We start from the raw sequence: 27,740 nt of genomic DNA on the forward strand, positions 1-27,740 counted from the left end.
CAACGCAATTTTCAATAAATTAGTTCACAACACAACACGATCACAATCCGAATCACGGGCCGATAAACATGATCGCGACGACCGCGTGCGACAAACTACAAGCAACTCAGCTCGCCTTGAATTAAGCCGTGTGCGCCGAAAGTGTTTGCGCCAGACGCGGAGTATGCGCAGTACGTAATCACGGATTTATGCATCTACAAACTGCTACAAACCAAGGTGCGAATGTGTGAATATATTATGCTTGAAAACTACTGTAAAAAATGCAAGCGTAACTAAAAACTAGAATTTCTTAAGCATATAACTTGCAAAATTAAAAAAAGTACTGAATATGCCTTTCAGGAAAATATTGTTGCCAAACTTAGTTCAATACGCATATTTTTCAAACTAGATAATTTAAAACATTACCTGTATAAACGGGTTACATCAATGATCCATAGCACATCAGTCGCACACGCACCCATAAATGCATGATTTGTCTATGTTTTCGAAACATTCCATACCCGATTAGCAAAATATTAAAACGCCCGTAACACAAATACGAATTAAAATCACAAGAAACATGCAGGCTGACGAGATACACGCGCGAGTAAACTGACAACCCAACTGAAACTGCCCGCGGCCCGCCCCGCCGTGAATACTGCGTCGATACACAACAGTCTCTTATCAGCGATACGACTGTCCGTTTACCTGAAGCCGGTCGAATGTAATATAAAGTTGTTTATAAACAAGTAGTGGTTTGAATCACTTGACTATTTCTAGTGAAAAGTGCATCGTAGTGCCATCTATGGCTGTTTTAAAAAGTAATAATTAAATATAATATTGTTAGAATTATAATATGCTAGGTATTTACAATCCAATCCAACGACATTGCAAGACTGAAATGCAATATTATTAATTAGATTTTTAAATGGTACTGCTTGAAATAAAATAAAACAAAACAACATATGTTCGTTTAGTTCAAGAAAATGTTATAACTTAGAATACGTTGTATCAATAAATAAATCCAATTTTCTTCATACTTTATTTTATTTACTTCAATTTTTACAATAAGGCAGTGAACTATACCAAGTAAAATCAGAGTGTTTGTCAGAGATTCCAAACAGTAAATACAACATTAAGTACAAAGCGTCATACAAAAAACATTTACTGCACACAATATATTACAAACAACCAATTTTCCAATGTTTGCCCGTCACTGGTACATAGTACGTGATTCGTGATTAGTGTGTTATGAGTTACGATAAACAATTAATCAAGCATTACGCATTTCGATAATCTATTTATACGCAACAATCGATTCTCCTATGTTAGTACAATGCATAGTTTAGTTTCGCGATGTTAGAGTGTTGATTAGACGATACTGTTCGAATATTTACACATGTCAATAAAAAAATTAAAAACATTATTTTTGTACACCATCGCTTTCTAAAGATTCGAATGTGACGAAACGTGCAAAATCCTACAAGATATCATACAAAACAATACAATCCAATAAAATATAAAACAAATACAGCAATAACAACATTTATAGAATAGATATAATATGTATATGTATAATATTTATAATTCCGAAGCAGATAATTGCTTCATCAAGAAGATTTCCGGCAAGTTTTTGGGCTAAAGTATGATTGCAGTTCTTATCTCGCCCGAAAAACATTTCGCTTCAATAGATTGATCATTGATATGGCACAATTTTTAAAAACACATTCAGTTCAGCGTGAGATTTTAAAGTTTCGTTGTCGCTTGCAGTTTAACATAACGATTGTGTTGCTGTTCGTCGTCAAGTTCCGGCGGTAAGAAACACTGATGCGTGGTGAGTTTAGGTCGCAGAAGAACTCGACGCACTCCCCAGATCAGTGCGATGACCATGAAGCTTAATATCAAGAAAATTGATACAAACGCGACGTCCAGCGTCGAGAATCTGCGCGCTTCGACGTGTTTGAACACGGTGATACAACGCGGTTTTAAAGCCGGATCGAGCGTTGGATTCGGAAGGATAATATTTGCACACACTCTGTATGGACCTGTATTCAATCCCACATAAGAATACTTCGGTTCGCTGCAGTTTACACGACGTTGTGATAATAACGCCCCTTGTTCCAGAATAGCTATGTTAATCTCACACTGTGATGATGCAAGTTGGGGCTGTGGGTATATATTTAACAATATTCCAAGATGGCCGTTGTAAGATAAATTCGCCTGGATTGATATAACTCTAGGTAGCTTACTGTTGGTGGAAGCAATATCGGTACGTGGTAGAACACGCCCGCTTTGCACCAATGGCAAAACATCCGAACAACCGAGAACCAGTGATAAATCATCCGCCATTTGTTTGGATTCTAATAAAACCACGCAATATCGATACCGGTGTCCTGGTTGTAAATGTGTGGAACTCGGTACTGTGACTCTAAGACTTTTAGGGTTTTTGACTTGACTCGAGTTGCATTTCAATGGGTTTGATTCCAGAAGTACTTCCGCTTGACCTTCCTCTTCGTAGACAAAGATGGCGTCGCAAGTGTACGGCACCGCAGAGTCTTCAACACTCCACTCAAGGATAACATTGGATCCGTCATAATTAAACGTCTCCAAGTTGATTCTAGCTTCAATTGGTGCTTCAATTGCTCCAATTACTTCATCATCCTCTCCACAGACTAAATCTTTCACGGCTACGTTCACAAGAAGGCCGTTTTCTAAACTAGGCGGTGTCGCACACACCGGAGAGTTTTTATCTTCTCCTGTGAGTGTTGACCCCGACAACCAAACAGCAAACTCAATCAAACTACAATCGCAATTCAACGGATTGTCACTCAAAGTCAACCGCTTTAAAACTGTCGTATTCTTCAACGCATCGCTTGCAACAATGGATATATCATTATCATCTAAACGCAAACCCTCTAATGATTTCAGGGGAAGTATGAGGTCAGCCGTGAGGGCACGTAGAAAATTGTGTCGGAGGTCCAGCTCGAGCAAATTGACTAGGTGCGCGAGCGAAGCTCCAGAAACTGCAACAATGCGATTGTGGGCTAGGTCCAGATGGACCAATCCGCCTAACTGGCTGAAAGCGTTGTCCTCAAGCACGTCGATTTGGTTGTGATGCAGAGAAAGTGTCGTGAGGTTAGTTAAACCCATGAGAGCGTCCTTCTTGATGCTGCTAAGAGTGTTGTGACCCAACTGCAGATCTCCAAGGGACTCCATCGGTGGAAACGTGTGAGGTCCCAGGGGGCCAAGCAATTGATTCTCAGATAACTCCAATTCCTCAATGGTTGGAAGTGGGTCCATGGCGGTGATTGAGTAAACTGTTAGTTGGTTTCCTCTTAATCGCAGTATGCGTAATTGGGGAAGATCATCAAAAGCATTCGGAGCTATTTTCGTAAGGATATTATCGCTTAGTTCGATAAAAGAAAGATTTTGAAGGCCCTACAAATAAAATAATTTAATTGTTAACCCTGGGGATTGAATTGATCAGTGATTGACTTACTTTGAAAGATTCAGCATCAACGTATTTCATTTTGTTGCTAGATAGATCCAAACGATCCAATTCAGGCAAACTCTTCAACGCTTGAGTTGGAACGCTGGTGAGTTTGTTATTCGGCAGGCCTAACGCCTGCAGAGGCGATGCAAGACCTTGAAACGCCGTGTGATGGACTTCTGTGATTTCCCCGGACGAAATCACCAAACCATGAAGGGCGACGCCTTGCAATAGCAACCCTGGTAAAGCTGTCATGTTCTGAATCGTGCAGTCAAGCAGAGAAACACCTGGGTCGCTCCCAATCGAACGCAACTTTTTACCTAGTTATAAGAAATCAAAAAGGTAATAAATCCTTAAAAATTTCTTGGTATTTGTGTTGCGTACCAATGATTTGCATAGCTCCTCGACTGCCGGAACAACGCAGCGTGTGCGGCATGTCACAGCTGCATTCCACTACCGGTTGCTGAGTGATTTCCGGGCAAGTCCACGCATCCGGCAGGTTCGTGGTTGAAGAGGACGGCGGCATAAACGGCCCGGGGGCGGGTATCGCCGTCGTGCCACACCACCACACCAACGAGAGCAGCAACCACCACATTCCAACCATTCTCACTCAAGCTGCAATAATAAAACAACCCTTAATTAAAAGTCAAAACAATGTAGTTGTAGTTAGTTTCGTTAGTGACTTTTTTAAATTTTAGCAGCATTTTTAATGAATCACAAAAGCGTGGTTCAGTACGTGATTGGAATTGGGCGACAAACGATAACGAATCATTGTTCGGCATGATTTTCGTCGGAAATTCCAGTTTGCCGTGGTGGCACGCGTGCAATTTCATTTGAATTTGCGAATTTCGCCTAGTGCTAGATAAATTCGTATCCAGCTGAAAATTAAACCAAACTTCGTTAATATTCGTCGCATCGTCGCCATTGCGCTAAAACCAGTAAGAATTAATTTCGCCTTCATTTGTTTCCGGCGCGCACGATTATATAGCGTTTGAATTATATTTTCACTGCTTTAATGCACCAAAAATGCAAATGCGCTACAACTTACGAACTTACGAATAGGTTTTATGAAATTGAACTGTATTAGACAATCGTAAATTATGAAATAACAAACAAACAGCTGAATTTGCGAATGGGAATGTGTTATATGCAGTAAATACGTTTCGTTGGCGTTTTATTTACTCAGGCGCGTGCCAAATACCGTGTGTTTTGCTTTTGTGTTTTGCTCCAAATAACATTCAAATATTGAGTGAAACATAAACAAATATTTTTTTACTTATAAAACAATAATTTATTATTGCGACACTCTGTATAATATTTAGCAAGATGCGTAATTTATAAAGAATTCAAGACCATGTGGAAAATTACTTCTCTACGAATTTAATTGAGATGATGACATTCATTACATTTTTCCATTAAGTCTTGATTTATTTTTATCCTCGAAAAAAAGTCAAAACAATAAACAGACAAAAACAAAAGACGTAATAAATAACAGAGGCCATTATGGTCGTAATGTATATTTTAAAACATGTTTCCATAACGTTCGGATCAGTTTGTCGCATTTCGCTGTGTATCATTTTCATTTTGCGGATTATATGTAACCCACAAAGCACGCTTCGGTGACTATCGGAGCGTGTGGAGTTGAGAGCAAAAAGTAAATTTCCAGCCGAAAGCTGAAAAACGCCGTAAACGCAATAAACGTGAATCCGAAGAGTTTATACGAGACAATAGGAATGTTATTTATGAGAAAATATGCTTTCCGGCATTCCTTCGTTGTAATAAGTCATATTTTTCGGTGCGTCCGCGTGCTACCCTGCTACATATATAGGCTACCCAGCGAGCTTATACACCTTGAACAAAGCTATTGGAATTCCTCGCGCTCATATATTTCGCACTATTGGATTTTTTACGTTCGACTATTCGAAAATCCAACTTATGCGGCGTTATTCACGAGTGCGACCGTCGACTTCGGTGATGATTTGGCACGTCGCATAGAGTCGCGGTGGGACGGTTTGGTTTTATTGCATTACTCGTCCATATCAATTTCAATGCAGACAGATAAATTAAATTCTTTTGTTTTAGAAATATTTTAACAAAAATATGAAATTACTAGCTTTAACCCGCGGCTTCGCTCGCGAATATCTAAAATAATGAAGTTGCTTCCGTTCGCGTCTGTAGTCACAGAAGAAGTAACAATGAAGTAGGATGGCGGGAAGTTTAAAATGGCTGAAAGTATAGTGTATGGAAGTATAGTGTACAGTCTCCATAGTGTAGTCAATTGGATTTGATGTTGACGTAGCTGTCGGTAATACAGTGTGATAATACAGTGTGATGGTACTATAGTTCTTAGATTTGAGCTTCATTGCTGGAATGCTAGATGGCGTTAAAGTAGTCAAATAGCCAGATGCAGAGGTATTATTGGCTAAACAATTTCTTTATTTTATTTAAAAAATAATTTTATTTTATTAAAAAAAAAAGGTAGCCTATAACTATTCGGGGACCACTAAGAATATGTGTACAAATTTTCATGATGATCGGTTAAGTAGTTTTTGCGTGAAAGTGTAACAAACATCAGGACTTTCGCATTTATAATATTAGTAGGGATTAAGTAGTAGAGATCCTTCGGGACCTTGAAGATGAATTTTAAGGATTTCATAAACAAATTAAAATTAAACAAATTTAAAATATGTTTCGTAATTAATGTGCACATTGAGTGGTATATACACCTAATCAAATATTAATTTGATAGACAGATGAGGAATAAAGTTTAGTTGCACTCGATTTGCATCCGCCGCCGGAAACTTGTGTGGTGCACATAAGCTAATAACGCTGTGAAACAATTAAATTTAATTACTCGAGAGATTCATGGATCGTTTGCATGCGTCGGGAGGATTATCAATTAATTTTAATTATGCTTATCATGTTAGTGTTACCAATTATTGGACCGCGGAGAAGATGAAAATTTGATATTAATGATCATAAAGTTCATCAAAATTACTTAAATCAATATAAAATAAATCACAAAATTTGCCATTATGTGTGTTTGGTTGCCTATATTAAATTAAAGTTGTTATATAACTGCAATTGTAATTACAGTTTTAAAAAAATCTCTGCAATTTTGTCGCTTGATTCACGATTTAATCATTTCGAGAGATCGAACGTTTCCATTCGAGCAAGGAGATTAACCGACATGTCGTCGCATTTCACCAGCAAATGCACAAAAACCCACGGCGAACATATAATCCTTGCTTCGAGCGCCTAGATCGAACGGAGAGAAAAGAAAGAGTGATGGAGATGAAACCGGATGCATTTGTATTTGCTTGTCCTGCAAGGACTGCCCCGAAGTGGGAAATGCAGTATTTCGGCGAAGAAATGCAATTCACGCGATTCTCCCCATAGATTAAGGAGGAATCGTTTATTTTGCGAACGAAACGCGTATTGAAAGCGCAAAAATAAAATAAAAAAACCAATACCGCAGTCTAATTTAAAAAAATATTCTAGACATTAATTTAAAACTAAAAAATATGAAAATATTTACATAAATCTCCAATAAATCATAAATTTTTCGAATTTTAGTCATGTTTCATTGTTTTATTATGCGTTCCCAATTTATAATTTACATTTACAGAAAGCACGATATTTCTAAAAATATTTGACGTTTTTATTAATAATGTAAAGACCTTATAAAGTAGCCTAGACAAATTTATGCAAATCGAATTCGGCTACGTTTTTCATACAACAAACAACAAAAAGATATGCAGCACACACAATGAAAATTAAATTTGAATACATAATTTTATTTCGCGTTGTAAATAAACTCCAACTGTTTCGGATAATTCAATTATGCAAACTGTGCAATAAGTCAATTTTTAATTGAATTGAATATTTAAATATTATAATATTCAGTCGGTATCTATTTCTGTGTGCACTTTGCACTTTTATTGTATTTAGATTTTGATTAACCGTCAAACTGTCACAATCGATATAAATTAAGTTTGTGTAAGGTCCGCGTAGAAAATCAGGGAAATGTAAATGTATAGTAAACTTGATTTAAAATCGAACGATGAGCGCATCACGTAGGTGCACAGATTCGGAAACGTTCCGAAATGTGTAGTATTTGAACATTTGTACGCAATCCATTCGCAAACGGTCGGCACGCACTCTGAATGAACAAAAACACAATATTGGATGCTTCAGAAGCAGAACAATGCTCAAATTAACAAATTTTACTGAATAGTGTATGTTGGGTTGCCTATTATAAGTCACAACTTGTATGTGACTTAAAATAAAGAAAAATATTAAATTTTAGTTTTAAAATGTTTTAACAGACTGTATATTAAGTCAGCGTAGCGTGATTTCCACAATTGGACATTGCGGTGACCTGTCGAGTCGACGGGGTCGGCTTTTCATAGAATCACATTGCGAATCGAAACGACATTATAGGTTTTTGCTCAGTTCGTCGTCAACCCACTGATGTGTGTGCGTGAATGTGTGTGTTACACGCATTTTAAAAAAGCGCGACGATAAAAACGAACGCAGTGGATCTTAGGAACATCGGAGCGCTACAAAATCGCTTTTGATGTTTGATGTGAAGCTACATTACCACTTTAAACATGCCATTCAGAACAAGTGCGTGAAATGGCAAGACATCAATGAAAACGTCTGCCTAACGCATACTGCAATATCCCTGCTGCCATCTATCGGCGATACTTTAAACTTACACTTCACAATCTTTTTGATTGCAAATTAAACACTTCAATTACACACCGTGCGTGGAAAACTCAACAACGCACTTGAAACTAAACGTAGAGTAAGCATGTTCAATCTACACATGTTGATAGTTAAGATGTTAGTTAAGCATAAACGCAAACAAGGAACTTATCGTACCTAACCTCAACATCAAACAGTTGGAACATGGTAGCAGATGTATGCAATACATTAGTAACGTATATAGGTACGCTTGGAATGAAAATGGAAATGAAAACACAACCGATGTGGAACAATATAGCTAAAAGCTAGTGAAACAGATGGAAACTGATAAGATTGCATGCAATATTTAAACAATGCAACAATGTTTAAACGGAACATCGACAAAAAGCCGAATCGCATTATGTGTTGCGTTAACATCGCATTGAAAACGCTCGTGCGTTTGTTCTTCGACTGTTTCGAACGGTTTCGGCATTGTAATGCTTCGGTAATGGCGGCGAGTACGAGTGGTCGCGCCATATTTGGGCCTAGCAAGCCTCTATTCGGGCGATCCTGTGATTCTGCAACGTTTGGACATTTATATGTCATCGGTTAGTTGTTACTTGTTGCGCTATGTGTGGAAATTGCATGCACAATCATATACACATTGGGTGAGGTGAGGTGAGGTTAGAAATCATCGGTGTCAATCGCATAAACGACCATTACCATATTTACATCTTTTAGGTTAATACTCACATTATTTCGTATTTATCCATCATAATTTTTAAACATTATGGTATAACTCGAGAGTACAAAATAAGAGAATGTTGAATAATTTGGTAAAAAAATTAATTTTAGTTTTTTGCATATGGAAAACGTTAAAATGCGTCTGAAGTTGTCAAAACAAATATTAGGTTAAGCTACACTCACGCCACAACGTCAAAAACCGTAACAATAAACATAACCTCACGTGAAACATAAAAAAAGTCAAAAATTACTGACACAAAACCTACACTAGCGCCACAACGTCATAAATCACAACTATAAACCTAACCTCACTTTCTAGAAATAAAAATAATGTTTCATTGTAAAATTTATTCAAATTGCGATACAATTAATTTCATCATTCATGTACCCCTGATAATATGCTACCTTCAATGCGCGGTTGTTTGCAAAACGCCGAATGCCAAATGTTAGCTTAACAAACAATTGTGAAAAAACTTGTCCTGGCAACGCAATGGTGGCATTTGTGGTATTATTCACGTTGCGTCGAGACATACATTATTCACGAGAGCACTCTCCACCGACGACACACAATATTCTCTCCCTCGTCCAATCTGCATTATAAACCAAAACTTCGCACTTTACCACACCGCTCAAAAAGAACAATAAACAAAAAATAATTACAACACATTCTGCTAATTACTAAAATGAAAAATACGTTGTATACAACAAATATATTTATTATAAGTATTATTAAATTTAATATTAACAATGAAACCAAAGCACCAATCAAGAGGACAAAACATATTAACAATAGTCAGTCATTGCTCACTGGTGCATTTGTTTAGTATTTTGTTTTGTGTTGAATTCTTTTGTTTGTCCTGCTGCTGTTGTTAATGTAAACGATACCGAGACTTTTCTCGTATCGTCTCGGTCTCGTCTCGGAAAAGCGAGACGATACCGAGACGAGACGTGTTTTATCAATCGGCGATACCGATACCACAGTCCGAGTCTCGTTTTTGGTCTCGTTATTGGTCTCGTTACTTTTTTTGAAGTTGTTATTAGAAAAATGGGAAAATATTAACAATGAAATATTTCTTTTGTATATTCAAAATAACAAGTCAGTTTACACATCCGGAACATATTTTTGTGTTTTTCTGTATTCATTGCTCACTGGTGCATTTGTTTAGTATTTTGTTTTGTGTTGAATTCTTTTGTTTGTCCTGCTGCTGTTGTTAATGTACAGTTGTTTCGGCCAGTTTAACGCTTATCACGTTCGCTGGCATTGCAAAGCGATGTTTTTCTGGGATTGCATGCTTCGGTCTCCGGATGGCTTTTGTCTGCGCGTGTGTTTCATTTGTATTTATATTTGTATTTGTATCTGTTTCTGGTTCGGGTTTTAACACAGTGGCATAGTGGTGGCACTCGGTCGCTGTTTACAGTTCCTTTCCCATCCTGGCCACGCTTGCCAACCCTTTTCCGCGTGGACTTTTTGAGCGCATTGCAAATCATCACTTATATCATCATTTATAAAATCTATAATAATTTTATATTCAAATAAGAGTTAAAAATGATAAAATTATTATTACTTGCGCATCTGATGTTACATTGCCCACCGGATTTTTTATTATCGCAATATATCTTATCATTGAGCTAAAAATTGAAAAAAAAAAAATAATTATGAAGTTTTAATGTTATGCAACCAAGTGTGCATGTAAACAAAAACAAATGAACGTGATGGTGAATCTGCCTACACACGACATAAACGAGTGTAAATAATGATTAAAAGCGATGAAATGATATGCAAATGCGATTCGTTAGTCGAACAAATGAACGTCCGCGAAACAATATGCGTGGGGTCAGACAATACGCAGTTCTGAATATGAATATAATCATGGAATGCTCACATGTTCACCAGCTCGAACACAAAATTAAATAAACGTGATATTTTTAGCATTAAAATTCAAAACGTTAAAAAAAGCAAAAAATAATAAAATGCGATGTGTAAGTCGAATGTTGTACGTGATTGTTATGAAAAGCGGAAGTAGGTCTTCTTCATTCCGTCGCCATGTTTTTTCTCTCGGTTATTTTCGTCTGGCAGCGTCAAAAAGACACGTACGCCGTGTTTATCTCCGAGTTAAGCTTCCCATTCTCAATTCGCGCTCGTTTTATGTTTCGGTTCATGAAACTCGAGCGCCCGGAAGCCAAAACACCTCTTTTTTTTACCTGAAACAAGCCTAGGTTGTGTCCGCTTCCCTTGTTATGCACCGCCGACGTGTTGAGGTAAGATTCGCTTCGCACAAGACAAATCCCTCAAAGAAAAATATTTTTTTAGTAAAATAAACACAAAACACTAAAAATTGTGTTAGGTTATGTTTTGTTTAATATTTAAGGTTATAATTCTTACAATTTCCAACAAAACTCCTATGCACGCCAAGTCTGAGCAGCTCGTTAAGCAACCCACATTGCGTGAATATCTTGCCACTGCTCTCCGGCACGGTCGTCATTGACAGCAGCAATGCAACAAACACGACTTTCGTTATCGGCCGCATGATAACACCTGTGACGTCTGTATCTCCGACAACTTTGAGGTATAAGCACCTCGGAACACTCAATTGTTTATTGACTACCGAACAAACAACTTAAACAATTTAGTACAGTAGCTCTAAAGAATACTTATTATATTATCACTTGTTTTTCCAAACAATTATTGCACAACTGCACGTAGCATCTGTTGCAGCCGACGGTGCGAACACTGCCGGGCGGTATCACGACGCGAACTAACTCCGAATGTTATTATCGACGCAGTTTATTGTCCAATTCAATATCGTGTGAGTGTTGTTGTTATGAGCATTAAAAACTCACATTACGTTTAAACTTATAGGTAGGTACTTATAGGCTAACTTATCATTAATCATTCATGATGAACTTTAGGCTACAAAACGTTTGAATCTCGTGTGTAATTATTACGTTTAAAAAACTACTGGGAAATTATTAATAAATAACGTTAATGTTTGCGATTGCGCGTGTTACCATGTTTAAAGTTTGGAACCGAATGTTTGCGTTGGATTTTCTCAAGGTTGAATATTTTATTGTTAGTCAAACGAACGGTGCAAAATAGAAAATCATTGAGAGCGCACATAATGAGTTTTTTTGTGTCTATACCCGGAAACTAGGCATAATTATATTTTTAATTAGATTAATTTCTTTATTATTACTTATTTTGTCCTTGAATGACCTTGAACTTGTGTTATTTGTCAAAATAAGTTAATTTGTGATTAGAATATTTATTTATCTCATTTTATAGTCCAAAATTCACAAAATACTAATTTTGGAAGTAAGATTATCATTAAATTGTAATTTACTACCTACATAACCTCAAAATTGGCTTTATAGATATTTTGAGGTTATTTAACAACCGTTTTATCTGTTTTTATACTCAATGATGCCATTTAAAGACAGTAAATAGTTTATCCTTAAAGAAAACCTAATAAATGATCGTTTTGCTTGTAATAATCGTAATTCAAGTTATATCCGATTGTCCAACATCTAATGACACTGATGATCGAAGATCAAAAGCATATCGCGGTGTTCAAATATGGAGTAAAACACATTTACGCTTCTTTTCTTTCATCCACGGACGAAAATGGTCGGAAATGACATAACCTAACAAATCAATTTTCCGTTAAGGATAGCGAATCGTGCCAGCATTAGTTTGGCATGCAATCCATGCGGAATCGTAACATATTTGAACAAGACGAAAAAAATAAATACAAGAACGAGAAAGAAAGGAAGATGAAGAGAAAATGTAGAAAATTGAACTGAAACATCTGTTACACGACGTCGCGGAGATTTATTTTAGAAGATATTAACTTATTAACTTGTATTTTAAAGAAATTCTGAGATTTTCTAATAAAACTTTCTGTTTACATTTTTGTTGCTGTTGTTGGTGTTTGGAAGAAAAACAAAATATCATATGGAAATGATGCTCATCAAAATTTCCAAGCATGAAAACTCTCACTGCTTATCTAACTTCCATCTGCTAAACATCTAAAAGTAAACGAATCGTTGGCGTGGCGACGCAAAAAGTAAACGTTTTCCTAAACCGGCACAACATATTCATACCTGCTGCGTCTTTATCTCGTTTTTTTTTCTGCGCTTTCAGAGTTTTCCGCACACAAAAAGAGCTCAAAGAGTCAGGACTCACTTAATGTTTTTGTCTTGTGGATGAAAGTTTTCTGTTCAGTTTTTAGTCGCTGGATTTTCGCCTTTCTTCCTTTCTTCCGGTTAGATTTTACGAGCGCGTCTATTCTCTAGTGTTCTCCGCACTTCGCATGATTCTACGTTATACTCATCCATTTTAAGTTTATCAGAAAATATTATTTAAAATCCGCTTTAAACTAGCGCGCGAGTGCGCCTTCCATCACGTAAACTACCCCTGCGTGTAGTCTAGTTTATGAATACTCGACTCGAGTACGCGTCTGCATCATGGCATTCGATTTGGCCGCCATTTCATGAATAAATTTATGAATATGGCGCGTCGCGAAAACTTGAGCGAAAGTTTCGAAGCACAATTCTTTGCCGATCTCATATGTTTTAAGCTTCGAATAATAACTTTTCAGACGGTTAAAGTATACAGGGTGCATGCACTAGTTTCTTTTCTAGTAAAATTTGTAATAATTTAATGTAAAATAAGTTTTATAGAAATTTTAATGCAGCAATTTACGTTCTCATTAAAAATCTCTTGGTAGAATGGAAGTTTAAGAGAAATAATGTGTTAAGGAAAGTGGTAAACGAAAATATACGACGCACGCAGATGTTTTCCACTGAGTTTCAGTCATTTTTATAAGCCTTTTGAATTTGTAGGGTAAAATTAATGTTTTTGAGTAAAACAGCTGTTTCTTGAACTATATGCAACTTTTTGTACAATAAAATCTGCAATTTGCTATTCCCAAAGTAAAAAAATCATAATTTCTTTATTTTACAAATAAAATCTATCAAAATACTTCACTTTTCTTATTTTAATAAATAATTTTCTTTTTATAACTTTTTATGAGTTAATTCATTTACCAAAGAACAACAAATTAATATCTATCAAAAAATTAACTGTAGGCAACTTTTAATACACGAACATTAAGTATTGGTCAATGATCTATAATACTATGAGATTATCAACGCTATAAAATTAGATAATGCAGGTATCCGAACAAAAAAAAACTTCCTAGATTAATAATTCAAGTTGTCTGCTTCCCGAAAACTTTTCGTTGGTGTTTACCGCGCACCACAAAAGGTCTGAAGTGTGGTTTGCGTGCGGCCGTAACTCTACGCCATTGAGCTTATTAAAATGTGATTGATTTATGCGCCCGCAATCGATTTTCCATTCATTCACCTCTCTCGCACTCCAAAACGAAAGCTTCGTCTCCCTATTTCATCGCAATTACTCTTTCTGACTTTGATTTTCCTTTGTTTCTCACACTAAGCAAACTCACAAACTCACAAAAAAATGGCTGACTTTGCATCCCACTGGCGACGTCTGCGTCTTAAGACTGCAAAATGTGCAAATCCAAGCCACCAAGAAAAAAGCATTAATACAAGAGAGAATCGAGTCAATAATCAAAGGAAATTGGATGGAAATTTAGTTAATGATGATGAAGAAAGCAAGGGTTTGAGCGTAAGCCTGTTTGTCGGGCGCTGCCATCGCCAACTGCCCGCCGGCAATTTATTCCCCATAAAGAAAGGACTCGAATCCTTACACACATCCAATCCGGCAAAGTTTCCGTAGACCTTCGAAGATTTTCGCCCGTTTGCGATGGCGAAATGTTTGTACGTGTTTGAATGTGTTTGAACACACGCGTTGCTTTAGACTTAGGTTACTACAATTGTCTTGGAGCGATTTTGGCTTTTCCAACGACGGCTAATGATAGTTTACTGCCGGTCAGGACTACATAATAGTAGCCGGCGGCTGGATGCAGGAGAAAGGCTTTAAGGGCGGAAACAATACAAAGGATGTAAAATACAACCGTGTAAAGTAAGCAATACGAAATGTTTGATGTAAATTATTCTGGAATTGAAATTCAAATTCAAATTGAAATTTGGAAACGTCGATTTTCTAAAACATAAATTTGAAATACAATAGTCGAATAAAATAAAATTGAATCAAATAAATTTTTAAATTTTGTTCTTTATAAAATTACATTTTTTTCATTCAAACCTGGAAAAAATTTGGTTATGCAACCAACAAAACGCCATCTACACATAAAAATACTCAACATTTTCTATTTACAGTAGTATTATCAATTGTTTTAATTTAAATTCAAAAATTTTGTCCTTTTTGAAATGAAATTTTTCATTTTCGATTCAAATTCTAAACTTTTTCGCTCGCGTATTTCACTCCCGGTGATTTATGAAGATTCGCAGGCAAGCGACACGCTCTCGGTGCAGTTTATGCGCACTCCAAGATGTTCTATAACGGACCAACTGCCAACGTGCCAGCCCGATGGAAATACGCCCGGTTTGCCAGTATTGCAAGTATTTCCATAAACGTCTCCTTTTCGTTCCTCTTCGCTTTTGCGCTTGGTAATCTTTTTGCCGATTGCCTTTTGTGCCTAATCACAAATCGCAATTGAACCACTCATTGCCGTCGAGTGTAACCAAACGCGGCGCGGCCTAATCAAGACAATCGTCGGCGACTGAATCCGGACGCAAAATGGCGTATAATACGTTCATAAAGGGGCAACGCTCGTCGCTCCTAATAGGCTTGAGAGCTTTAATTGCGATTGAAAATCTCATGGGACATCACATGCAACGACACATCAACGAGGAAATATGCAGTTATAGGTTATAATGCAACCAAACATGCACTTAGACATTAAACACACGAGGACTTGCGCGATAATTTGGTATGTTTAGTTGCCTAATATAAACGTAGAATGTACTTATTTAGCGACGCGTGTGTTGTGCGCGAATCTCGGGGGAATTCATTTGAATTGTTGTCAATTGCGGTTCATTTTAAGTGATAATAACTTCTTATCGACGGTCACGGTGGATTTTCCGGTCGCAAATTGCGCTTGTAATGCTTTTAGGCGCTAATGCCGGTGCCTCGAGGATGGATATGGACTTTCGGATAGGCTTTTCGAAATATCGCCGCTCGGGTAACTGGTAGCAGGTTCGGAAAGACGTAATGCATTGAAATTTATGCGTTACGTGGTTCGATAACGCGTTCTATTATGATATATTATGCGGGAAAGCGGGAAAAGCGATTTATCTACGTTTAACATCTACGAGAATTTGTCATAACAAACTAGGTACTCCAAAAATTGCAATAGTGGCATAATTATGAACCAAAAATAACAAATATTTCAAGTATTCCTTTAAAAAAAACCATAAAAAATTCGATTTTGAGAAGACTTTATTCAAAATCAAACTTTTAGTTTTTTCTAAATAATTTCTATATGGTTCATTCAAATCAAAACAAGTTTAGTGTCATATTAAAGTGCTTTTCGATGCCTACAAAATGACACCTTGCTTGATATTTTGTGATTTATGACAAAAAAGTTATTAAGCAAAAATTTTGTAATTTTTTTCAAAAAGTCAAAAAATGAGGTTATTCAATCGATCAAAGCGCCATCTACACATATATTAGCACAGATTTCTTCTATCTACCTTAATATTACAATTGTTTAATCTGTAATTATTTAAACAATGTAACAAATTAATTATTTTTAAAGAAACTACTTTTTGTTTTTGTTTTTCTACTTTCTGAGTATTTCTGCGTGCGTGCAGATAACGTATGCAACATCCCGACTAATTGTACTACTTAACAATTAAATTTAATTAATGCCGCACATATTAAAGTGGATCTACGTGCGCATTCTGGTTAGAAGAGTTGTTAGCTGGTACGTTTCGGTCGTTTCGCGCGTTTTATGCGTCCGTCGCGGTTCGACGGCTCCTCTCATGCCGCACGCCGAGCGTTGCAAATTTGCATCTGGATTTGTCGGCGTCGGCATCGGCGCTCTCTGAGATTTTAATTCCATCCGGAGCCATTGAACACGATAACCAAATCCAAGTACTCGTACACTTGTTAGTTACACTTTTATACAATTTCCAAGTAATATCAACATCAGTTCTGCCATCGACCTAACCACAACAAGTTTGAAGTTAACCTCTAAACTTCTTGTACCTACACTATATGCAATCCTACATACATACATTCATTAAGGTTGTTTTCTTGTTGTTTATGAATGGAACACGCACATGCATCGCCGCAGAAGGCATAAATGAAAGCAAACGGATCGCGGCGGCGTGAATGTGAATAAATATGAATGAAAACTGATATCAACCGCAGTTCACGTGTGAGTTGCGTCGTGTATGTGTGTTTTTGCGTGTGTAATATGCGTGCGAAACCTGTGTGAAATCCGAGTGATGTGCAACTAAGCGTGGAGCGCGTAGATTCGCTCGTAAATTTACTCATTCGTTCATTCTTTCAAATAGGAAGAGAAATAAGCAGAAAAGAGAAGATTTAGTAGTGGCAACACAGTTGTACATCATAAAATTTGTACTTTTTGTAGCAAAAATTTAAAAATTTGATAAGTCTACAAAAAATAAATTCTTTACTGATGTACAAAAGAAGTATAACTTCAATCGTGTCAGATTGGAAGTAAAAAGATAGTCAAACTGATAAAATATGCTTTGAAAAAAATGATTAGTTTCCTTTTATGGTATTTTACAAAAAAAAAAATTCCGGTTGAAAGAAAGAAATTTTTCTTTAAAAAAATATAATGCATCGTTTTAAACAGTGAAAACACAGAATATACTTTATATGAAATATAGGCAACCAAATAATCATATCACTATTCCTAAAACAACATAATAATCTTATTTGTGTGTGTATTGGGTAACATGTTTATTGAATATAAAGTGTTCATGCACTTTGCGATGTTAAGAATGCAATTAATGTGCAAACATAAACAAAAGAAAGAGTGCAGGTAGCTACGACAAGAAATGATTTATGAATCAACTGCGTTTTAACGCTTCGTTTGACACCGCCATTCCTGAGGGCTGGTTCGATTCATTCAGGTCGAACGCCCATGCTCACGTCTAAACTGATTCACAACTTCGGAACGCGCACGAAATTAAGCAATCAACCATTAAAACATAACGGAACATAAACGAAAAATACGAAACAAACAAAAACAATCCAAATTTAATTAAAAGCATAAAAACTTTTGTATTTATTTTTGAGTTTTGGGATTTTATACCAACCCAAAGTTATGATCTTTTGTCGTTTGACGGAAGTTGAATGTTGAATTCTCAAAATTTAGAAACTAAGTCGAAGTCAAGGTTTTGTGACATGCTGAGTGCTACCGTGAAATTGCCAGGAATATTTGGTTCCGCAACTTGTGATACTTTATGGTAGATGTGCTGCATACATTTAAGGTGCGAAGCCTCCAAGCGTGCTCGTTTTGGAATTTGCATCCGAGAGGCCGTGTTATCGTCGCGGGTGTCGCCGGTTTGTGACAAAGCCGCGGATATCATGGCGATATTTCGAAAGTGCACCCGCGGGAATTACACAAACGGCAAATGACACGAGGCCATAGTCATATTTGACGCGGGTGCAAAGTGAGACATATCAAACAAAACGTCATCCAAACTATAAAAATATTTGTTTTTCTTATTTCTTTAAAGAGAATGTAAATGATGTAAAATAATGTCACATTGTTTTTAATCCAGTCGAAATCCTTATTCCGGCTGCGTTTTGGGACTTTTACGTAATATATCAACAGGGTTGGCAATTACCTCCGCGTTTGTGCTTATGAATCGCACGAAATTTACACATAAATGGGAGGACGAAGCTTAACCTGCCAGCCGTCGACTGTAGACCGTCGGCCATCTTTTGTCAAAAATATTATGATGTATACTACACACGCAACAGCTTAAAATATAACTTATATCTCAAAATAATGAAACATGACATCATCCCTATCATATTATAACTTTCACGAATGATACAGCAAAGTTGAAGATGTATTTTGTGCATTTGTAAATTGGGTTGCCTATAATATACGCATCTGCATAAAAAGCAGCTTCAAAAACAGCGAACCAAGCAGATTTCCAGGAAATTACTTTACGAAAACGCGAGATAAGCATGAGATAAACATGCGAGATGTTAAATTTCGTATGCCAGGAGCGTTCAGCTGTCATCACCACCCAGAAATCTCCCCTAAATGACGCACACACATATATATGAGATCATACAAAGCTCATCAAAACAAAATTTGATGCAAGAAAATGTTTCACTTAAAAACTTACGTTTGGATACGAAAATTTAAGATGGCGCTTTATAATAGGTGGTAGGCACTAACCTGAAACAAAAATTCAAATTAAAATTCTTCGTTAAACTTTGACATTTAATAAATTCTGTTAATTTAATAGATAATTAATTTAATCCGTGAAAAACACCCGCCACATGTTTGTGCCTTTTGGGGAAACTAATTTGCTCCGTGAAAACAAATTAAATTAAGTGTAAAACTTTTCTTCCTTTATGGCGCTCCGACCCTCCTAATTTCGGAGTCCTCTCAACATCTCACTGCCTCCCCATTTAAGATTCAAACACACGGTGTAATTGAACTAATCACCTAATTCCTGAGCATCTTTCCGCATTCTTCGCCGAGTAACACTAAGCAACCAACAAAGGGGATGATGCCTGACTAGTTGTTTTAAACTGTTTAAATTGAAAACGAATACACCCCTTTTCATGGCTGACGCCCCATCACGAAAGCAGCGCGAGCAGAAGTTTGCAAGTCGATGGCAGCGGCATGACAGCCCGTTTGTGAACATTTTGCGTACATTTTGAAACGTGAGCGCGCTTCAGGAATACGAAATGCATCGGAAAACATCTTACAGATGCTCGGAACAAAGCAAGAAAACGAATGAACAACGAACAATAGCTGTACAAGCAAATTACCACGCTCAAACATTTACAATAAAATTAAGATTGACTATAACTGGTTGCATACATACTACATATTATTTTTTTATCATTTATAAAATAACTGATATTTTAGTTCAATATAAAGTGAAAAGTTTGCGTTTTACTTATTAAAACGATATCGCAGGTTCAAAATCTTAAGTTTTACTAATATTCGCATTCCAAGTTGAAGTTTTGATCTTCAGCATTAAAAGTTTAATGCATCTGGAATGGAAAACGTTAAAAGTTGAAATTTCTCGAACACCGTTAATGAATTTGCATTCACTCCGAGTGCACATTGCACTTTGCGTTTATTGATAGATAACTTTCTTACTGTCTGCACAGCACTTGCTATCTACGAGTACCATGAAAGCCAACTCGTAACTCGAGCCATTAATGAATCTATTGAAGTGAGAAGTTGACGCATCGAGGCATTCAAGTGTCGAAAATAATTGTGATTTAATCGATCTGCATCTTGTAGTATTCGTAATTGACTTGTAGAATAAGTATGTGCATTCCTAATAGAAATAAATTTTGTAATTTGCATTCGTAGAGATTTGCTCTTAGAAAGTTTCGAGCAAGAGTTAATTTTTAAGTGAAAATTTACGCTTGGTTAAGCAATTTCGAGATTTCATGATTTCACGAGTGCGTTCTTTAATCAAGAGATTACCTTGCTCCTTGCAGAGCTTTATTCTTAGAAAAAAAGAAGTAATTCAGACACCAATGAATTAAAGTGCTTTGTTACAATCCAATTCCTTGGAGATGTGCTAGAATTATTTAATTTTGTAATCCATTATCATATATGCAACCAATTATACCCCAACTAGAAATTTCGTATAATCTATGCAACTTATAATACTTATTAAATTAAATTAAATTTTGTAAAAATTATTACAAATTTTTCTTTGCTGTCAACTTCCACGTTTGAGTTTTATGTTTTATACTCACATATTTTTAGATTGGGCCCGATTGCGCGTACGGGATAAGAAAGGGCTTGGAAAGGGTTGTGAGGGTGGAGCGGCGAGCAATATAGCGCTAGGCAGACATAAACTCCAGATTTCTCTTATCGCGCGAACGTGACCTTTCGCTGCCGGCTTCCTGCCCGCTTTTCCGAGCTTTTACAGAATAGGAATAGGACCTTAGACCTATTACAAAAGCAACTGCTACGATTTTCTTAAATGTTTCGGAATAAAATTCTGTTTTTATACATTTTTACCCATTTATGTTACATTTTTTGATACAAAATCATTCAATTAAACTTCTATATACTCTAAATATGAACTTGGGATATAGAATTGGGTCTAAATCAATTTGGAATCATGTCAAAACTTTGAAATAACTTTGGATTAACACAGACATTCAATCTGCAAGATATTGATATTGCTATGTGAGCTGTGGGACACCTAGTTTTGAAATAGATCCTGCGTCGTGTGGAGAATTGTTGAGAGCTTGGGATATTCTACGCGCAGGATTGTACCACCGGTAGTCTCTACTCGTATATGGCAAATGAATTCGTGCAATGGTACTCGCACTCGCATTTCGGTTTGCATGCATTAAAGTTAAACTAAAACTTAATGTAAATGCAGGCGTAGCGCTGCCGGGATGCAATTCATACACTTTGAATGTTGGAATATTAAGTCAGGCTGGAGAATTGAGGACAAATTGAGGTGTGACGTCACAGGTGTAAATTGCACATGTGGATAATCCAAGGAGAAAATAATTTAAATTGTAATCAATTCCAAAGTAAAGAAAACATTGTCTTTTGTGTTGTTACAAAATTTAGAGTGACGTGTGAGTGTTTTTTAATAGTTTTTCATTAATTGAATAAATGAATTGATCAACATCTATTAATTATTTCTTCAAAAATAAATTTCTTATTAAATTATTAATCTATCCATCAAAATGTTTAATTTATAACAATTTTTTTTTAAGACTAGCTTTAACCCGCGGCTTTGCTCGCGAATATCTAAAATAATGAAGTTGCTTCCGTACGCGTCTGTAGTCACAGAAGAAGTAACAATGAAGTAGAATGGCGGGAAGTTTAAAATGGCTGAAAGTATAGTCTATGGAAGTATAGTGTACAGTCTCCATAGTGTAGTCAATTGGATTTGATGTTGACGTAGCTGTCGGTAATACAGTGTGACAATACAGTGTGATGGTACTATAGTACTTAGATTTGAGCTTCATTGCTGGAATGCTAGATGGCGTTAAAGAAGTCAAATAGCGAGATGCAGAGGTATTATTGGCTAAACAATTTCTTTATTTTATTTAAAAAATAATTTTTTTCATTAAATAAAAAGTAGCCTATAACCATTCGGGGACCACTAAGAATATGTGTACAAATTTTCATGATGATCGGTTAAGTAGTTTTTGCGTGAAAGTGTAACAAACATCAGGACTTTCGCATTTATAATATTAGTAGGGAAATACCATAATTACTATAAAAAAAAACAGTTTAAACATGACGCAAGTAAATTTTTCATTTACTCTAGTTTTTCAACAATAACTAAAGAACCAATTAACTTATAATGATAATTTCTATAGAATTTTATTCAATTTTAAATTCTGAATATAACTGAGAAAACATTTTACCGATAAATGTTTTTCATCAAAAGTTACAGACTACATAACTTCTGATATTTATTCAACTTCCTTTCCTAAAAATATATTTTCCTCATTAGTTAGTTTTTAGTTTAAAATTTCCTCCAAAAACATAATTTAATTAAAAATTCTATTTTAATATTAATTTTAATTTATGTTTTAACGAATACCATTGAAATATAAACTTAATTAAATTTATCAACAACACAAACCCTAAAATAAAAGTTTTCCTGCTCCATATTTTAGTCAGTTACATTTTTTCATACACAAACATTCCTCATACTCGTACATTAAACTGGCTAAAGAGTAAAGAGTAATGTGCGGGATGTTACGAGTGTACGTGTTCCAACACATCCGCGTTGAGAGAACATGCGAGCCGAGCACAAGCACATTATTCATATTTAAACTTTTTCATTTGCGGTGGTGGACGATGATGTACAGCGTTTCGAGCTTTGCATTTCGGCGAAGCATATTTCATTCATCCGCTACGACTGCGACCACACCACCACCATAATGCGCAATATTACTGATTATACAATGTGTCACAATCATTTTCTAAATTGTAATAGTTATCATCTATCATATTCTAATCTAGCATCATTGAATGGCATGGAATATGATCGTTTGCATAATAACGCTTTGCATTTCGCGTCCGAGTCGTCGGATGTAAATTCGACTTAATTCGACACGATAATGCTTCCATTCTCTTCGCGAGAGCATCCACTTTCGTCTCGCTCTTTGCATATCTGCGCCGCTGATCCCTTACATCTTTGCATAAGTGCCTGTTGTTATTGTCAACATTCTGGCATCCTTACCATCAGTATGCAAACATGCAAACTGTTTCCCTCCGAACGCAACCCACTATGCAGACGTGAATACAATTGTATTTGGCATAGAGAAAGAGAAAGAGATTGATAAGAAGGGGTGCCAAGGACTATTATGTGGTTCTAGCGCTAGGATAATGACCGAAAGCAATGTCTACGGACTATTAATGAACGTTTAATGACAACCAATCGTCGAAATGTAATGACATTGTGAGGTAGATAACATAACCTAACAAGATTGTTCGATATAGAATAATAACGGAGATATTTTTTGATAAAAACTTTGAAATCGATTATTTCGTGGAACTACATCAGAGAAACTTGATAAAAATTGATGAAACGATAATATTTACCTTGAATTTTACTCTGGTAACACGTCAAAAGTAAATAAATATCAATATTTTCAAGTTGTCTGAACTTTCAGTCTAAATAAAGTCAGTAAATTGGGTTGCCTATATTTAGCTAATCTTAATTAAATTTATAAACGCAAAAGTGACTTTGCTTGTTAATTTGTTAAGCTTTCAGGCTTAACCACTGAATCAATTTTGATCAATTTTGCAATAGAGAATTTTCGACCACGGAAAATCAAATAGACTAGTAAGTCCAAAAAAAATATAATCATAATAAATCAACATAATAAATAAATACTTCTTAATTTTTACCTTTATAATTTTCCCTAAACTTAAATATCAAGACAAAACGTTTGAACGATAAAATAAACGCTGACAAATTTGCCACTCGCAGCTAATCTGCTATCTCTTCCCGAGGATTGTCCTTGCGCCAAGCATGCGCCCGAAATTCCCTAAACGAGCGTTTAATAATTCAATATTATGTCAGGATGAAAAATGAATTTTGTTTCGTTCGGAAAGAATTCACCAGTTTCGCGCATTCGGGGAATACGAAGAGGCGCACGGCCTGTTACGCGCACGCGGGGACCGGCGGGCGGGACGTGCCGAATTTATCAACGATTCGTGATTTATTTGGCTCGACAAGCGCGCGCAAGGGTGCGCGTTTAGTGCGCTAAACACATACAAAACACGAAATGAAATGGAAAACAAAAGTTTGGCAATTCAATAAAGCGCGCTCGAGTCGAGGAGTTTAAATATTCATGTCGGGGGCGAATATATTAAGCATAAAATGTGGAAAATATTAAGATATTTGGATAAATCTTGATTCAAACTACAAGAAAATCACAAAATGTAGACAACCCACAATACTGATATTTAGTAACATTAAACTACTTAAAAAAACATTTTTTGTTTTCTATGTTTTCTTCCTGAATTTTCCGATTTTTTTATAATTATTTTCCAATTCAGAAAGCAAATAAATGCAAAAAATTAAAAATTACAAAAATTGGTCGAGTTGTTACTGACATATAAATACGGTAACACCACTGATTTAATTTTGCAGTAAATTGGGTTGCCTATATGCGTAAACTGCAATTTTAGCAGATAAAAACTTCATTATCTAAATTATTTAAGTTACAAGTTAAAAATGTACACATTTGAACTTTGAAAGTTCTAAAACTTCAACTAAAACTTTTCGAACCGTTCGTTAATCATGACGTTATGAATTATTAACAATTCCAACGTCCCTTTTAAAAACTAAAGCTAAAATATACTAGTTGTAGGTTGTAGGTGCGTTTTAATGTTCTCCATGTCGAGGAATGACCAAAAGCACCAGCGCTCGTAGGTTTGCCCAACCACACAAATGCTTTAATGCGACATTCATTCTTTATCCCGGCACCCAGCCGGCCAGAGGTGTTTGGCGTTTGTTTGATGTCGGTTACCGGCATGCGGGCGTACAAGAATACCACGCTTCATCGTTTGTACTCTATGCCGGCCGATTTTACGGGCGAGCAACAACGTTCAACTGAGTTCCGTTCCATCCCGAGCGCAATAAAATTACGTATGCCTATACTTTGTTGTCGCGACATTCGTGATGCTCATTTCGTTTCACGCCTTCAATACACATGGCGCTCGAAAAGTCGACGTCAACCTTCGCCGGGTTGAACATTTTTATTTCGGGCATAAAACTAAATTCATTGCGACTTAAATTAACTTTTCGACTCTGTGTCCTGCTTTAAATAAACGTTGTCCGCGTTGTCCGACACATTGTAACCATTTTACGAGTGTCGAAAACAACGAGTACGTACTCCACCACGTACGGCGAATATAAATGACACAGAAAAAGAAGAAATTCCAGCGATAAGCTTAAAATATCGGTGATTGAAGGTGTTTAAAGTTGATTTTGCACTTTACACAACACAAAAAGGTGCGGTTGCGAAAAATTATCAATAGGCAACCAAATATACTCAATTTAGGTTGCATACATAACATAAAATAAAATAAAATAATTTATTATCTTTTTATGTGTTGTAATTCAATAAAAACTTTTTCGCTTAATTAAGCATAGACTTCACTCACCGCAGCAAAAAAAAAAAGAAGTAATTCGTACGCGGCGGGCATTCGTAAATATATACGAATTGTTTACTGACTTGGACTTCTCCCGGTTGGTATCGCAAAGTTGCGCGAAATGAAACCTGAAAAACGAAACATTCGGGCGGTTGTGGAAGTTTTGAAGCATCGCCGATGCCGATTGCGATTCTCGACGCTGAGAAAAGCACGTGGGCCCTCTTGTTCTCCTCGACGCTCGCATCTCATGCATGCTTGATGCCTTTTCTCGTGTGCGATGTGTGGGCAGGCGGCGTGGACGGACACTCCTAGCTCAAATATGCCGTAATATATGCATTTAAAACAGATAAAGCCGAGCCGAAAGAAGGAAGGAAAAATGCTCGCCTCTTCTTGTGCGACGTGTCTTATTTTTTGTTATCATCTGACCACAGAGCCACAGCGTGAATACGAAACCAAATTGAATATCATTGGGAACGCGCACGTAATCTGCTCATCAATATTCCGTTGCGTGACGCCTGATTAAATCGGTTTAATAAATTAATTAAACGCCTCATTATGTACTCGTTATGTCGAGATCAATTGTCTCATTCTTATCGTTATTTATTTATAAACCAAATAAAATAAAAATTGATTTATTGAAATAGAAATAATTGAAAAACTTCATGGAAGGAAACTTTTTTACTTTGCCGTGTCATTAATAACAATAAGACATAAACGTTATATATTTAAAGGGCAATCGCAATAAATTGCGCGCCGAGACGGACATTGCGTGCAAAAAGCGGTCGTGGCATTACACCAACCACAAAAACAAGAAGAAAAAAACATTATACAGAGATAAGTTCTGCAAAAGTCGCACGTAATGATACTGCGGACTACCGGGCTAAAACTTTTATTTTTTATTTTTATTTTTATTCTAGTCTAAAACTAAAATCTAAATTTATCTGGATTATTATTGGTATCATTGCCAAAATATTTTTTGAAAATTCATAAAATGAGTTAAAAAAAAGTTGTTTTTGTGTGTGGTTTGAAACATTTCAGAAAATGCCTTGTTAACCCTATTAGGACAGCACAACTTCAGCTCCAAGACGTCAACTTGTTCAAGACATTGGAGAAGTCTCCAAACGCTTCAAACATTAAAAATTCGCGCACGTTCCGCCGATGCCTCATTCCATTGTTGTTGTTTCGGTTGCTTTTTTTATTTCTTGTACGAGGTATGTACCCGGGGGAATGTTCTCTTCGAACCACATCTCCAGCGTTTTTAATCGAATAATTCAAAGTGCAAAGTTGATTCTTTTCGCAATATGGTAGAATTTTGCGCAATGCTGCCAAGAGTAATCGTGGTAGGCAATAGTTTTGACAATTATGTGACGGATTGTATGCAACCAACGTAACACATAGCATTAGATTTAAAATTTTATCATTAGAAATTTAATGTGGAAAGTAAGTTATTGTGTTAGATTCGTCGTCAAACATCCAAAAATAACAAAAAAGTTAATTTTGAGGTTACTTGAACGAAAAAAACTTAAAAACAAGCGAAATATATAAAATATAACTTAATAACACAACAAAACTTAAACTTTACACACAATTATACCAAAAAACTAAAATTCCTTTTTAAAAAATGCAAAAAACGCTTGTTTTGTTCATCTTGTAGCGCTAAAAACATTGGAAACGTGTTTTAGATGCGTTTATGAATTATAGATAAACCATTGTATTGGATTTATGTCAGAGACCCGAGTTGGCGATGCCGATGCCGATACATTTCAGGATTTCGCTGCAATCGTTCCCATGATGGCGATGCTGATGCGCGCATTCCGAATACCATAACACAAAGATTCGTGCCTTGGAAGGACAAAAAGAAGCAAAGTACGACTTATAAATTATGAATTTAATATCGTACGATTTATGATTTTATAATGTCGCATCCGAGATGACTTCTAAATTATTTATATTTCATGAATTTAAACAAAAAAAAACAGAGATATAAAATTATACTAATTGATAAATCAATAATGTGCTCCACGTGTGCCATCCAGATACGAGTACATCACAATTGT

General features: G+C 36.1%; 2 protein-coding genes across 2 annotated transcripts in view; both read right to left on the reverse strand.

The window, feature by feature from the left end:
- Nucleotides 1–1,007: 1,007 nt before the first annotated feature.
- LOC135798814 (insulin-like growth factor-binding protein complex acid labile subunit) overlaps nt 1,008–27,740 on the reverse strand; it is a 37,242-nt gene continuing 10,509 nt past the window's right edge. The window contains exons 2-4 of the mRNA XM_065311778.1: nt 3,854–4,084; nt 3,479–3,789; nt 1,008–3,417 (exon numbers count right to left, since the gene is read on the reverse strand). Coding sequence (XP_065167850.1) covers nt 1,726–3,417; nt 3,479–3,789; nt 3,854–4,073 — 2,223 coding nt within the window. The 5' untranslated portion in view covers nt 4,074–4,084 and the 3' untranslated portion in view covers nt 1,008–1,725. The remainder of the gene's footprint in view (nt 3,418–3,478; nt 3,790–3,853; nt 4,085–27,740) is intronic.
- LOC135798976 (lysozyme-like) lies at nt 10,088–11,693 on the reverse strand. The gene is made up of 4 exons (XM_065311980.1): nt 11,286–11,693; nt 11,105–11,190; nt 10,468–10,531; nt 10,088–10,414 (listed from the first exon to the last, which is right to left on the reverse strand). Exons 1-4 carry the CDS (start codon nt 11,428–11,430, stop codon nt 10,278–10,280), a joined length of 432 nt encoding a protein of 143 aa, XP_065168052.1. The 5' UTR covers nt 11,431–11,693; the 3' UTR covers nt 10,088–10,277.

The sequence above is a fragment of the Atheta coriaria genome, unplaced genomic scaffold (assembly GCF_025399875.1).
Source record: "Atheta coriaria isolate IRGN ID8LTWV9N9 unplaced genomic scaffold, Caltech_Dcor_3.1 hic_scaffold_9_pilon, whole genome shotgun sequence".
In the NCBI taxonomy this organism is placed as follows: domain Eukaryota; kingdom Metazoa; phylum Arthropoda; class Insecta; order Coleoptera; family Staphylinidae; genus Dalotia; species Dalotia coriaria.

Coding starts and splice junctions, on each gene's coding strand:
- LOC135798976 (XM_065311980.1), bottom strand. CDS start 11,430: ATGCGGCCGATAACGAAAGTCGTGTTTGTTGCATTGCTGCTGTCAATG. Junction 11,191..11,285: donor TAGGAGTTTTGTTGGAAATT/GTAAGAATTATA, acceptor TTTTTCTTTGAG/GGATTTGTCTTGTGCGAAGC. Junction 10,532..11,104: donor ACAACCTAGGCTTGTTTCAG/GTAAAAAAAAGA, acceptor TTCAATTTTTAG/CTCAATGATAAGATATATTG.